General features: G+C 37.1%; 1 protein-coding gene across 3 annotated transcripts in view; it reads right to left on the minus strand.

Annotated features, from left to right (window-relative positions):
• Positions 1–12,683, minus strand: part of SPAG6 (sperm associated antigen 6) — a 72,965-nt gene that overhangs the window by 55,682 nt on the left and 4,600 nt on the right. The window contains exon 1 of one of the 3 annotated variants that reach the window (XM_077896836.1): positions 676–700. The exons of the other annotated variants lie outside the window; for them this stretch is intronic. Within the exon in view, the coding sequence (XP_077752962.1) occupies positions 676–685 (10 nt within the window). The 5' untranslated portion in view covers positions 686–700. Of the gene's footprint in view, positions 1–675; positions 701–12,683 lie in introns of those variants that run through there. 3 annotated transcript variants of the gene reach the window in all.

Consider the following 12,683-nt stretch of genomic DNA (forward strand, 5'->3'; position numbering starts at 1 on the left):
GTTTTAAGGACTTGTTTTCCAAAAAAAAAAAAAAAAAGGACTTGTTTTCCATTTTCCATATTAGTTCACTGAACTGTCATAACAAACTTATGAAGTTGGCCCTATTACGTCCATTTTACAGGTAAGGAAATGGAATGGTGAAGAAGTGAGAAAGGTAAAGAAAGGTGAGAAAGGTGAAGAAGTCATTACAAAACTAATAAATGGTGGAAAACAGAAATTCAGACATTCTTCATTAATGATTGCTAAACATATAATACATATTGAAAGTTGAGGAGGTAGGGATAAGGAGATAAAAAATGATTACATTTTGGACATTTGATTGGCTATTCTAATTTTTTATCTTACCTTTGACTTACTATAAAATACCCAAAATAGTCAACTGCTATTTGGGCTTTAATGATGCTGTTTTAGTCTAAGGTTACAAGAAAGGTAATGACAGAGTTCAAACTGGAACAAAATGCCCTTTGACCTTCTAAACTTTACTTAATTTGCAGCAGGCTATTCAACTAGATGTTATTACATCTTTTCTTTAAAAACATACCACAGTGATCTAGAAAAGCAAATATTATCAATATTCTTTTATAATGTTATATCCAGAAACATTTGAAATAGAATAAAAACAAAACATTTATAGTAACACTTAGGATTAGACCAAATTAAGATAAACACTACTACCAAATAACATAAGCAGAGAATAATGATGCTTATCACAGATACATGTAACGATGTGACCCGGGGCTTTTCACAGTTTCCAGTTTCACTTAGTGCTCATTTTTATGGCAGGGGTGGCTTGGTGAGGTCATCTTGTATGAGATCACAGTTGCAAGTTTGAATCGCACTCAGGCTGGTTAACTTTGCAGGCACTTCTACTCACGCCTAGATCACAGCTCACATTCAACAAATCAGTGTGTCTGTGCTCATAAGTGTTGCTAATATGACTATCTATAGTTTTTATAGTGATAATTTCTGAAATACCTCACAATAAAAAGGTCAAAGTACAGAATGATAACCAAATATTAACATGAGTTCTTTCTAGAAAGTTGAATTTAAAATAATTTTTTGGTCTTCTCCTTAGTTGCTTCATTAATCTTTTTTTTTTTTTTTTTGGCTTTTTAACTGTAGCAAAATACACATAACATAAAAATTACCATTTTAAACCATTTTTTAGTGTACAAATTAGTGTAATCATCATTACTATCTAGGAACTGCTGTGCCATTTTACATTCCTACCGGCAAAGTACAAAGGTTCAAATTTCTCCACATCCTTACCAATACGTTTTACTTTTTGTTTTTTGTTTTTTAATAACAGCACTCTAGCAGGTGTGAAGTGGTAACTCCTGCGGTTTTGATTTTCATTTCCCTAGCACTCATGTCAGTGAATGCCTTTTTATGTTTTTTGCTTATATTGGCCATTTTACATGTTCTTTGTTGAAATGTCTATTCAAGTCCTCTGCCCATTTTTAAATTGGGTTGGTTTTGGTTGTTGTTGAATATAACTTGATTTTTCATAACAAAGATGCATGATTTTAACATAAAATAAGTCAATAATTACATTTCATGTTATTTTTTCCTGATAATTCTGGTATTTCCTCCCCCGCACCCCCATTTGATATATATAAAGCCAGTGGCTTATTGCCTTTTGAAATATAATTGGAGGGCAGCCCGGGTGGCTCAGTGGTTTAGTGCTGCCTTTGGCCCAGGGCGTGATCCTGGAGACCCAGGATCGAGTCCCATGTCCAGTTCCCTGCATGGAGCCTGCTTCTCCCTCTTCCTGTGTCTCTGCCTCCCTCTCTCTCTCTCTCTTTCTCTGTGTGTTTCTCATGAATAAATAAATAAAATCTTTAAAAAAATAAAAAGAAATATAATTGGAAAATCAGCCTATATTAGGTTATTAATCCTGGTTATTTTGAATTAAATCTCAAAAACTTTGAACTTTTACATTAAGAAGTTGAAGAATAAATTCATCTATCTGGGCCTATAATGTTTAACTTAGTTTTAAGTGTTTATTATTAGTTATGGTATTTAGCTAATAATATCATAAGTCTCCCAATTTTGTAAATTTTCAGTTTGTAGTTTTAGCAGTAAAATATTTTACCTCCCTATATGTATTTCACCTGTCCACATAATCAAAGGAATTTTTTGCTTTATATATTTTCTCCTCCATTTTTATTTTTAAAAAAAAATATTTTATTTATTTATTAGAGACAGAGAGAGAGAGAGGCAGAGACACAGGCAGAGGGAGAAGCAGGTTCCATGCAGGGAACCCAACATGGAACTCAATCCTGGGTCTCCAGGATCAGGCAGTGGGCTGAAGGTGGCGCTAAACTGCTAAGCCACCGGGGCTGCCCTCTCCTCCATTTTTCTACTACATCTGGCCCAGGAAAAATAAGATAAACAAAATGACACACCATTCCTTTCCTTCTATCCCTGTATTTAATATCAAATTTAGGCCTCTATGCAGATGCCTCTGCTCTATCATTCTTTTTTGTAAAAAATATTTTTATTTATTTATTCATGAGAGACACATAGAGAGAGGCAGAGACACATAGGCAGAGGGAGAAGCAGGCTCCCCACAAGGAGCCGGAAGGACCCTGGGATCAAGACCTGAGCCAAAGGCAGATGGCTCAGCCACTTAGCCACCCAGGCATCCCTGCTCTATCATTCTTTTCCACATTCCCTAGTTCAGACAGTAACACAATAAGACTTTTGAAAAATTTAAAATCTTTGAACCTATAAAAGTAAAAGCTAAAGTTTCAGTTTAAAATATGTTTGTTTGGGGAGGCCTGGGTGAATCAGACAGCTAAGCCTCTAACTCTTGATTTTGGCTCAGATCATTATCTCAGGGTTGTGAGATGGAGCCCCATGTCAGGCTTCAAGCTCAGTGAGGAACCTGCTTCTTTCTCTCTCTCTCTCTCTCTCTCTCTCTCTGCCACTCCCCCTGCTCAAGCTCACTCTCTGTCTCTAAAATAAATAAATAAATATTTTAAAAAATATATCTTTCTTTGAGTAAGGTAATCTTTATTACCTTATTTCTATTTATTACCAAATTTCTAGTCCTTGAAATATCTCTTAGTGATTCATAATTATCAGTCCCCAGAGACATGTTTTTATCTTTTACACAGATTAGGTATGGAGACCTTGTTATTCTAATTATGTCTGTCCTAAAAATACAGATAATGATACAAGAGGAACCAGGGAAGGAAGGAAGGCAGTATGAGAGGGAGGAAGGGAAAGGTAAAGGAGAAAAGAAGCATATATGACATAAAAAGAAAATTTTCCTTACCTGCCTGTCCATTAGGAATCCATGGTGATTGATCCTTAGTGAATGAATGCATGAAAATTTAGAGTCCGTAAATTACAGCACTTTGAATAATGGCTACAATATCTGATAAGCAAGGTCTCTAGTGACAGCTAATGACCTCAGTGAGGTTTCTACTGAAGGATCCCACAGGTTCTAATATTAAAAATAATGATTCACATATTATACCCTAATATCCATGTTTCTTTTATAAAAACTGATCAAATGATGTGAAAGTGTTTCTGAAACTTCTAGATAAATCTTCACAATCTCTCTCCTCCCAACTTTATAGCTTGGAGTTTCTTATCTATTTTTCTTGTTTCAGTGCCAGAGATATAGATTCTAATACCTACATTCAATCCAGTTATACAAAAACAACAACAAAAATAACTTTGCTGATCCTGCTGCCCCTAGTCATTCACTCAAAAAATAGATTAGGATTCACCAACTGGCAAACAATAGGATTAAACACCTGAGCAAAGGCAGCTCCTTCCCTCAAGAAACAAATAATCTAATGGAGGAGATTATAAAATACCCTCAAAATAATCACAACTCCTTTGATGTCCTTATGTTTTAGACTTAAAAGTGATTTCTATCAAGTATATTTTTTACTTTCCAGTTTTATACTCAAAATTATCATAAACATAAAATATGTTGAAGATTTATATATAACTTACAAGGCATTAAAAATTTCAATTCCAACAATATACTTTTTTAAAGTGTCTTTCTATATGACCGTTTACCATGAAACTATTACTATAGCTCATTTATGAAGCTTTTATTTTTTTAAGATTTATTTATTTATTCATGATAGACACCGAGAGAGAGAGGCAGAAACACAGGAGGAGGGAGAAGCAGGCTCCATGCGGGGAGCCCGATGCGGAACTCGATCCCGGGACTCCAGGATCGGGCCTGGGCCAAAGGCAGACGCCAAACCACTGAGCCACCCAGGGATCCCTTCATTTATGAAGTTTTGAAAGAAGTCATCTCTGCATACAATAAATCAATATGTAGTCAAGGATTTACCTTTGCCTGTCAATGTTACCATCTGACTGGGACATTCTGTTTGGGGTCCAATAAGAATATAGAGGGACTTCATGCTTTAGAAATAGAAGGAGGGATCCCTGGGTGGCGCAGCGGTTTAGCGCCTGTCTTTGGCCCAGGGCGCGATCCTGGAGACCCGGGATCGAATCCCACGTCGGGCTCCCGGTGCATGGAGCCTGCTTCTCCCTCTGCCTGTGTCTCTGCCTCTCTCTCTCTCTCTCTCTCTCTCTGTGACTATCATAAATAAATAAAAAATAAAAAATAAAAAAATTTAGAAATAGAAGGAATCTCTTGCCCTGCTTGTTATGCAACTGCTTGTGTGGAGAGACAACAGACTGAGATCATTAAAGCATGTATTTAGAGGGAGATTGGCTGCCTTTGACTCCAGGCTCTGCCACATGTCAGCTGTGGGACCTCAACAACATTAACTAATCATTTCTGCATCACAGTTCCCTCATGTGTAAAATGGTGACAAATTCTAGGAGTGCCTCATAAAGTTGTTGTGAGAATTAAAATGAGTTAAAATTTTTAAAGTGCTAGGCAGATGAGTTGGGGTAAAATATATACCAGTAAGTGCCTGGTAAGTGAATGTGCAAAAGGAATCCATTCCCTTTGTTGCCCATATTTCTCATCAACATGTTATTACTATTAATGTATAGGACTCATTAATCAGCACCTTCCATTATGATGAAGAAATATTTATGGTTCCCTGGCCTCAAAGATTGAGCCTTTTCTATCATGTATTTTATTTTTTTTTTAATATTTTATTTATCTATTCATGAGAGGCACAGAGAGAGAGGCAGAGACACAGGCAGAGGGAGAAGCAGGCTCCCTGCAGGGAGCCCAATGCAGGACTTGATCCAGCACCCTGGGATCAGGACCTGCACTGAAGGCAGATGCTCAACCACTGAGTCACCCAGGCATCCCTCTACCATGTATTTTAGAATTACCATGGTAGAATAATTATTCACCATTCATTCAAGAAGTATCTAGTAAGAATATACAAGGTATTGAAAACACAATCAGGGATGCTTGGGTGGCTCAGGAGGTTAAGCATCTGCCTTTGGCTCAGGGCATGATCCCTTGGTCCTGGGATCCAGTCCCACATCGGGCTCCCTGCAAGGAGCCTGCTTCTCTCTCTGCCTGTGTCTCTGCATCTCTCTCTCTCTCTCTAATGAATAAATAAAATCTTACAAAAAAGAAAAAAAAGAAAAGAAAAGAAAACATAATCATCTTTGACCTCAAAGAACTTATAAAGGGGTCAAGAGAAATATAAAAAAATGCAAACGAATGCAACACATTATGAGATATGCAACTAAAAGAGAAGTAGAGGGTGCTTTGCAAATATATATACAATGGAGCATCCAACCTAGACCTTGAGGGACACAAGGAAGGAAACCCAAGGTAAGGGACATCCAAGTGGAGATTTGAAGGCTCTCAGATGGGTCACAGATCATCTGCTAAAATAACTGGAGGGTGTGGAGATGGGAAGGACTGGAGAGTTTTCAAACCAGAAGGAACTGTATAAATGAAGCTCAGAGCCAAGAGAGTTTGTCAAAACTGAGAATTCAGTGTGATCATAGCACAAGAGGGGAGCAAAGAGTTGGGAAACAAGGCTAAGAGATTAACAGAAGCAAAAGTACTGAAGAGCCCAAAAACCTAAGTATTTTGAATTTAATCTCAACATTAACATCAGTGTTTCTGTACTTTGTAAAGAAGGGTTACTGGTTACACTGGAGAAAAAGGACGAAAAGAGACAAGATGGGAGGCAGGAAGACTACTTAGGAAGCTATTGTATGAATCTGGGCCAGATGTGAAGATAGCCTGGAGAAAGCTAATGGCAAAGGGAAAGAGAAAAGTGAAAGGTCAAGATATTTACAAGACAAACCGATTATTGTGAGGAAAAGGGAAGAATAAGTGATATTTCCAAGTTTCTAGCTTGGACAAGATGTATGCTTGTTGCCAACTGTTGAAGAAGCCATGATAAATTCATACTGGCCTGAAATGTAAAGTGGGAGGGCTGATATGGCAAGTGATAAAGCTGGAAAGTTGGTTGGGGCCAGATCAAATCTGGCTATAAACTGAATTAAGATTTTGTAATGTTACTCTAAATAAAATGGAAAGCCATGGGAACCTTATTGTTTGTACCACCTACTCTCAGGGAAGCAAATAAATGGGAATGAAGACTTTGAATAATTCCAAGGCCCAACACATATGGCTGAGCAGGCTATGTACTGCACAAATCCAAGGGATGCCATTCACATAGATCATGATACAAATGGCACTTCTGAAGTTGTACAAATCACAGCAGCCATCCTTGATGTAGCATGTTATGTGGCTCTCATTTGTTTTATGTGAATAAATGTCTTATCTTCTCAGTAAAATGATAAACATCTCTAGAGCAGACTTTGTTTTACACTTCTTTTCTATTTACCAAATCATCTAGCACAGTTCTGAATATACAACTAACTCTTATTAAGGTACTTCTGGTCTTGGCTCTAGAAACTATAATCTACTTCAATTTTACTATACCGACTCTCCCATCACAGAGTAACTCCAATTACACTTACTAACTTTACTAATTTTAAGTTTTTTACTTCTGTAAATTACTACATTTACATGACTATATTTTTACTGAAGCAAGTTCCATGACACTGATGAATATTATAGCATGTTCTCATCTTCCTTCACTGGTCATTTTTAACTTGAAAATATTTAAGTGTTCCTCTCTTGTTTTTTGTTTTGTTTTGTTTTGTTTTGTTTTTAGAATTAATAATTTTCAGGCTTTGCTTTGGTTTCTTCTAGCCTCTATGATTATATACCACTGACCACCATTCCTGCATTTGATTAAGAAATCACAAATTTCAGTATCACATCTCTTTGCCCTGTTTTCTGTGAAATACTTCTTTGCTGCTATAACCATAGAATCAATTATAATTTTAGATGTTATATCCCTTAAAACACACAAAGAGTCCCTTAGTTTATTTGAGGGATCAGAATGAATCATGAAATGTATGGTCTTTTTGCACAGAATTCAATTATAATGGTAAATAATTCAGGAAACATCTCTTTTCTTCTTTTAAATGTATTCTCGTTGGGTAGCCCCAGTGGCTTTAGCGGTTTAGTGCTGCCTTCAGCCCTGATCCTGGAGACCCAGGATCGAGTCCCACATCAGGCACCCTGCATGGAGCCTGCTTCTCCCTCTGCCTGTCTCTCTCTCTCTCTCTCTCTGTGTCTCTAAATAAATAAATAAAATCTTAAAAAAAAAATAAATGTATTCTCGTTAATTGTAGTATCCTCTGAATTTTGTTTGGTAAGTCACTGTCAATTCAGATGTCTGTGAGTGAAGGACTACCACAGCTGATTTGCCATTGTTGAGTAGGGAAGGGTGAGAGAAGCTGGGACCAAGAGCACTGAGTCTCACAGTGACAGCTAGCAGCTCTTCCAAGGGGCACAAAGCACAGTAGGTATTTATTTACCTAACATATACCTACATAGTACTTATGTGCCAGGGACTCCCTTAATAAATTAATAAATTAAAAAAAGAAATTAATAAATATTTTTTTAAAAATCACAAATATTAACTCATCAATCTCATTAAATCCTATGAGGTAGATACTATTTGATAACTCTAGCATCTATGCTCTTTTGTTTCTCCTCCCCTATATCAATCACATCCCATTTGCCAATGAAAACCAGCCTACAGGAGCCAGGTTTCAAATGCATACCAAAGGGTATTATCTGTTGAATTCATTTAATTCTATCATTAACATTACTGTAGTTCTCTTCCATGATTACTATATTAAACTGAAATTTCATTCATTCTTCCAGTGGCTAGGTCATAGCCACCACCGTCTATATGCAAGATTTAAACTCAGAGATCATAAAGGTTATGGCAAGTTCAATTGACATGATACTTTAGATAAAATGACTGGAACTTACATGTTTATAATTATACACATAAATTTAAAATGGGCCTTTAGTATGGTTTTCAAATGAACATGTAAATTCCACATGTTCAAACCTCTCTTTCCAGCCAAAGTGACTCTCGTGAGCTCCAGAGCCCTACGTACCCAAACTGCTCACTATAGTCACTGGCACACAGATACCCCAGACACTTCAACTTTGACACTATTAGAAAAGGAGGTCATGGTCTTCCTCTGCTTTTTGTATCTCTTCTCCATTCATGAATGGTGACCATGAGTCACCCCGAGCTCTCCTTTCTCCTCACCTGTTCCTGCCCTTTCCCCTAAGACACAAATGCTACAGATCTGTGAGGCAGCATGACTGCTATAACAACACTGGGCACTCACTCGGTCTTCCTGATCCTCTTTTAATTCCCTACAATCTATCCTCCACATTGCTGTGAAAATCATCTCTCAAAAATACAAAATGGATCCCTTTACTCCTCTAATGAAAGCTTTTTGATGACTTTCTGCCCATTTCAGGATAAAAACCAAACTTCAGATGAGGTCCTTCATAAATAGGCCCGTTTTCCTCTCCAGCCATGCATTGCCTCTCTGTAGCCCTATTATCCCAAGAGGCTCCTGCCATAGCTAAACATTAGACTTTTCTATCAAGCACCACCTTTCCTCTTGCCTCTGTGCCTTTGCACATAATGTTCCCTCTATCTGAATGCAGTTTTCCTTGCCGCCTTCTTCATCTGGCTAACTCCTAGGAAGTTCAGTTAGGTATCTCCGTCTAGAAGTCTTCCATGAATGTACTCCTCCAAAGCTTGAATTAGGTACCCTCCATGTATGCTCCACATGTTGTGTAATGGACACTTATCAACAAGTATGTATGTAGCTCTCTTTCAGCAAATAAGCTCCTTAAGTGCATTGTCTGTGCCTCCTATTTTTTGCATGATCAGCATCTAAACATGCCCCTGGCCCTTCAATACTCAATAAATGTTGAATGGTGAAGGAACAAACTGAAATTTAATGTGCAATTTTCTCTTTTTTAGGCAATTTTGAGTTAAAATAAAAACAAAATGAGCTCCTGTTTAGGGTGACTTTTTAAAAGTTTTGGAAATGGTGATGATTGCATAACATTATGAATGTAATTAATACCACTGAACTGTACACTTTAAAAATGGCTAAAATGGGTAGCCACTTTAAAGTGGCTCAGCGGTTTAGCGCTGCCTTCAGCCCAGGGCCTAATCCTGGAGACCCGGGATAGAGTCCCACGTCGGGCTCCCTGCATGGAGCCTGCTCCTCCCTCTGCCTGTGTCTCTACCTCTCTCTCTCTGTGTGTCTCTCATGAATAAATAAATAAAATCTTAAAAAGAAATGGCTAAAATGGCAAATTTTGTTATATTTTACCACAATTCTAAGAAATTACCAATATATTGGAATTCCTAGCTAGCTCAGTCAAAAGAGCCTTCAATTCCTGATCTCAGGGTCATGAGTTTGAGCCCCATGGTAGGTATAGAAGTTATTTAAATAAAAAACTACTAAAATATTAACAATGTACTAAAACCCACTAAATTTTACACTTAAATGGGTGAATTGTATGGCATGTGAATTATATATATTAAAAAAAGTGATTTTTAGAAACCTTTTAAAAATAAAAAAATAACAAAATGGATAATGCATGTTCATAGTTCTTTTTTTAGGTATATAGAGCACATAGATATAATTGTACCTTATTTTGAAAGTTTTCTAGAGAGTTGAATTTCTAAATATTGAATTAGTCCTGTCTTCTTCTGGCAATGGATTTTCTCTTTTATGATTTATACCTATGAAACCCACCTGCCTGCAGAAAATTGGAATGTTCATGAATGGGGTCAGTAGAGAATAAATAGAATTATAAAAGGATTGTCTGCTCCAAGAGGTTTCATGAGTAATATTTGAAGAGGTCACTTTTGGAAGGTAATCAGTTCAAAAAACTTCTTTCAGATAAAATGTTTTATTCACATTCCACTTACTCTAAAATTTTTTGAGATAGTTTTCTTTAAAAGATAGAGATACAAAGATAAAAATTAAGAGCCATGTAGTAGGGGTGCCTGTGTGACTCAGTTAAGTGTCTGCCTTCAGCTCAGGTTGGGCCTTGATCCCAGGGTCCTGAGATTGAGCCTGTTTCTCCCTTTCCCTCTGCTAACTCTCTCTGCTTGAACTCTCTCTCTCTCTGTGTCAAATAAATAAATAAAATCTAAAAAAAAAAAAAAAAAAAAAAAAGAGCCAGTAGTAGAGAGATGAGAACTGATAATTTTATCAAAAATATAGGTTAAGAATAGCTACTACAACTGAACTTTAAACATATCACTGAGTTTCCTGGCAGCAAAAGTAAAAAGGGAACCACTTTGTGAAATGAAGCTGGAACAAAATTTTTTTTCCTGAAATTTCGTATGTAGGCCTAGCTTGACACTTAATGATTAATAAAGATTGGTTGAATAAAAGAGTATATCTTTACATTAAAAATGTTTAATAAAATAGACAATGTCTTCAGTGGTAGATTTAAGGAAGCTATGGAGAAATCTAAGTATTTTTTAATAAGCCCTCAAAAAAAGGCATATTATTAGACTAATTCTACAAAGACATTTCTATGGAAAACTAACATAAGCTAGTCTATGTATATAACTTAATAGTGATTCTAATGACACAGAAATAGAATATACAGAAAAGTAGATAGAGATCATTTCCTTTGAAGACACATGCACACATACATATAGCACAAATATCACTTATTTTCACCTGGACTTAGAAAACTTGAATAAAAGTAAATTAGGCTCAGCAGTTGAGCATCTGCCTTCAGCTCAGGTCTTGATCCTGGGGGTCCCAGGATTGAGTCCCAAATGAGGCTCCCTGCATGGAGCCTGCTTCTCCCTCTGCCTATGTCTCTGCCTCTCTCTCTGTCTCTCATGAATAAAGAAAATCTTTAAAAAAAAAAAACCTAATTTAAAACTGATCCACCCTTAGGACAGAAAGCATTAGGTATATGACAAAACCAATATTTCACTTTGAAAATTAGGGAAGTCTGACGTGTTTGGAGAGGCCATCCAACCCAGTATAAAGCAAAACCAAATTTTTTCTCAAGGGTGGCTTTGATTTCTCCTAGGGCCAGTACTTGATAGAAATCCCAAAGTTCTGAGCACAGTGAACATGGAGTAAAAGTCCTTCACACAAAGCATAATTAAGTTAAAAAACAAAGGTAAGTGTTAGATATAATCAACCAACAAATATCAAGTGCCTCTCTCTCCACTGTGCTCTACTCCCCACCCCACCATGTTCTTAAAAAGTGAGCGACAGTCACAGGGCGGCTAGCCACCTTGGGCTCTAAGGAAGTCTCCCTTGCACTCTCCCTCATCCCAGCAGGGACTCAGTCCAAGGACTCTCTGAAGTACTATCTTAGTTTGCAACTTCCAGTGGATTACACACTTTTCCTGGGGTGCTTTTTAAAGAGCTTCTGCCTTGATAAGGTTTTCCTTAGAAGTCAGAGGAAGCTGAAGGTCCTCCAGAGTTCTGAGTCCAGTGTAAGCCCTAAATACAACTCCCACTCCCTCAAACCTCAAACTTATCAATTAAAGTTAGTTCCCTGCACCCAGCCTCCACTCAAGCTCCCATAATGATCCTCAAGGAGACCTCAAAAGCCAATTGCACACAATTACTGGATAGCCTTTGGCACCCAAAGGCCTAAAGAAATGACCTGGTTTAACAGTTAACATTAAGATGTATTAGGAACTCCTAGAACGACCTAGAAATAGCTTACTAACACTTACAAGGTAACATAGAGTGCAATGTCAGGCAGCAATTAAACATCTTCTAGTCTTAGTTTGACTGGGACTCTCTTTATAATGAGGGTAATTATCAACCTTTTTGCAGCTTAAGTATCCACACTGAAGAAGATACCTATACTACCTACCTGAGCTGTTATAAGAATCTAATTTTTTAAGAGATGTGAAAACACTCAGAAGAAAATTACTCCTGGGTCACCTGGCTGGCTCAGTGGGTAGAGCATGTGACTCTTGATCTCAGTGTTGTGAGTTTAAGCCCTATGTTGGGGATAGGTTACTTTAAAAAATTAAATTTTTTAAAAAAGAAAAATAATTACTCCTTTCATTCTATTTCAACATGTTGAACATCTGCCCTATGCTAAGCATTACGCTGGGCATGGAATTTACAGTTTGTGGAGAAAACAGAAACTAAATCATTGCAATCATAATGAGTATCATGAAAGAGAAATATTAGGAGCAAGAAAAGCATAAATCAAGAGCCTTAACTTACTGTGAGGGCTTAAGGAAAGTTTCCCTGAGGAATCAACATCCAACAGAGCCATAAAGAATGAGTAGAAATTAATTAGGCAAAGAAGTACAGGAAAAGGTTCTAGTCAGAGGAGCAAAAGC

This window comes from Canis aureus, chromosome 5 (assembly GCF_053574225.1).
Source record: "Canis aureus isolate CA01 chromosome 5, VMU_Caureus_v.1.0, whole genome shotgun sequence".
Taxonomy (NCBI): domain Eukaryota; kingdom Metazoa; phylum Chordata; class Mammalia; order Carnivora; family Canidae; genus Canis; species Canis aureus.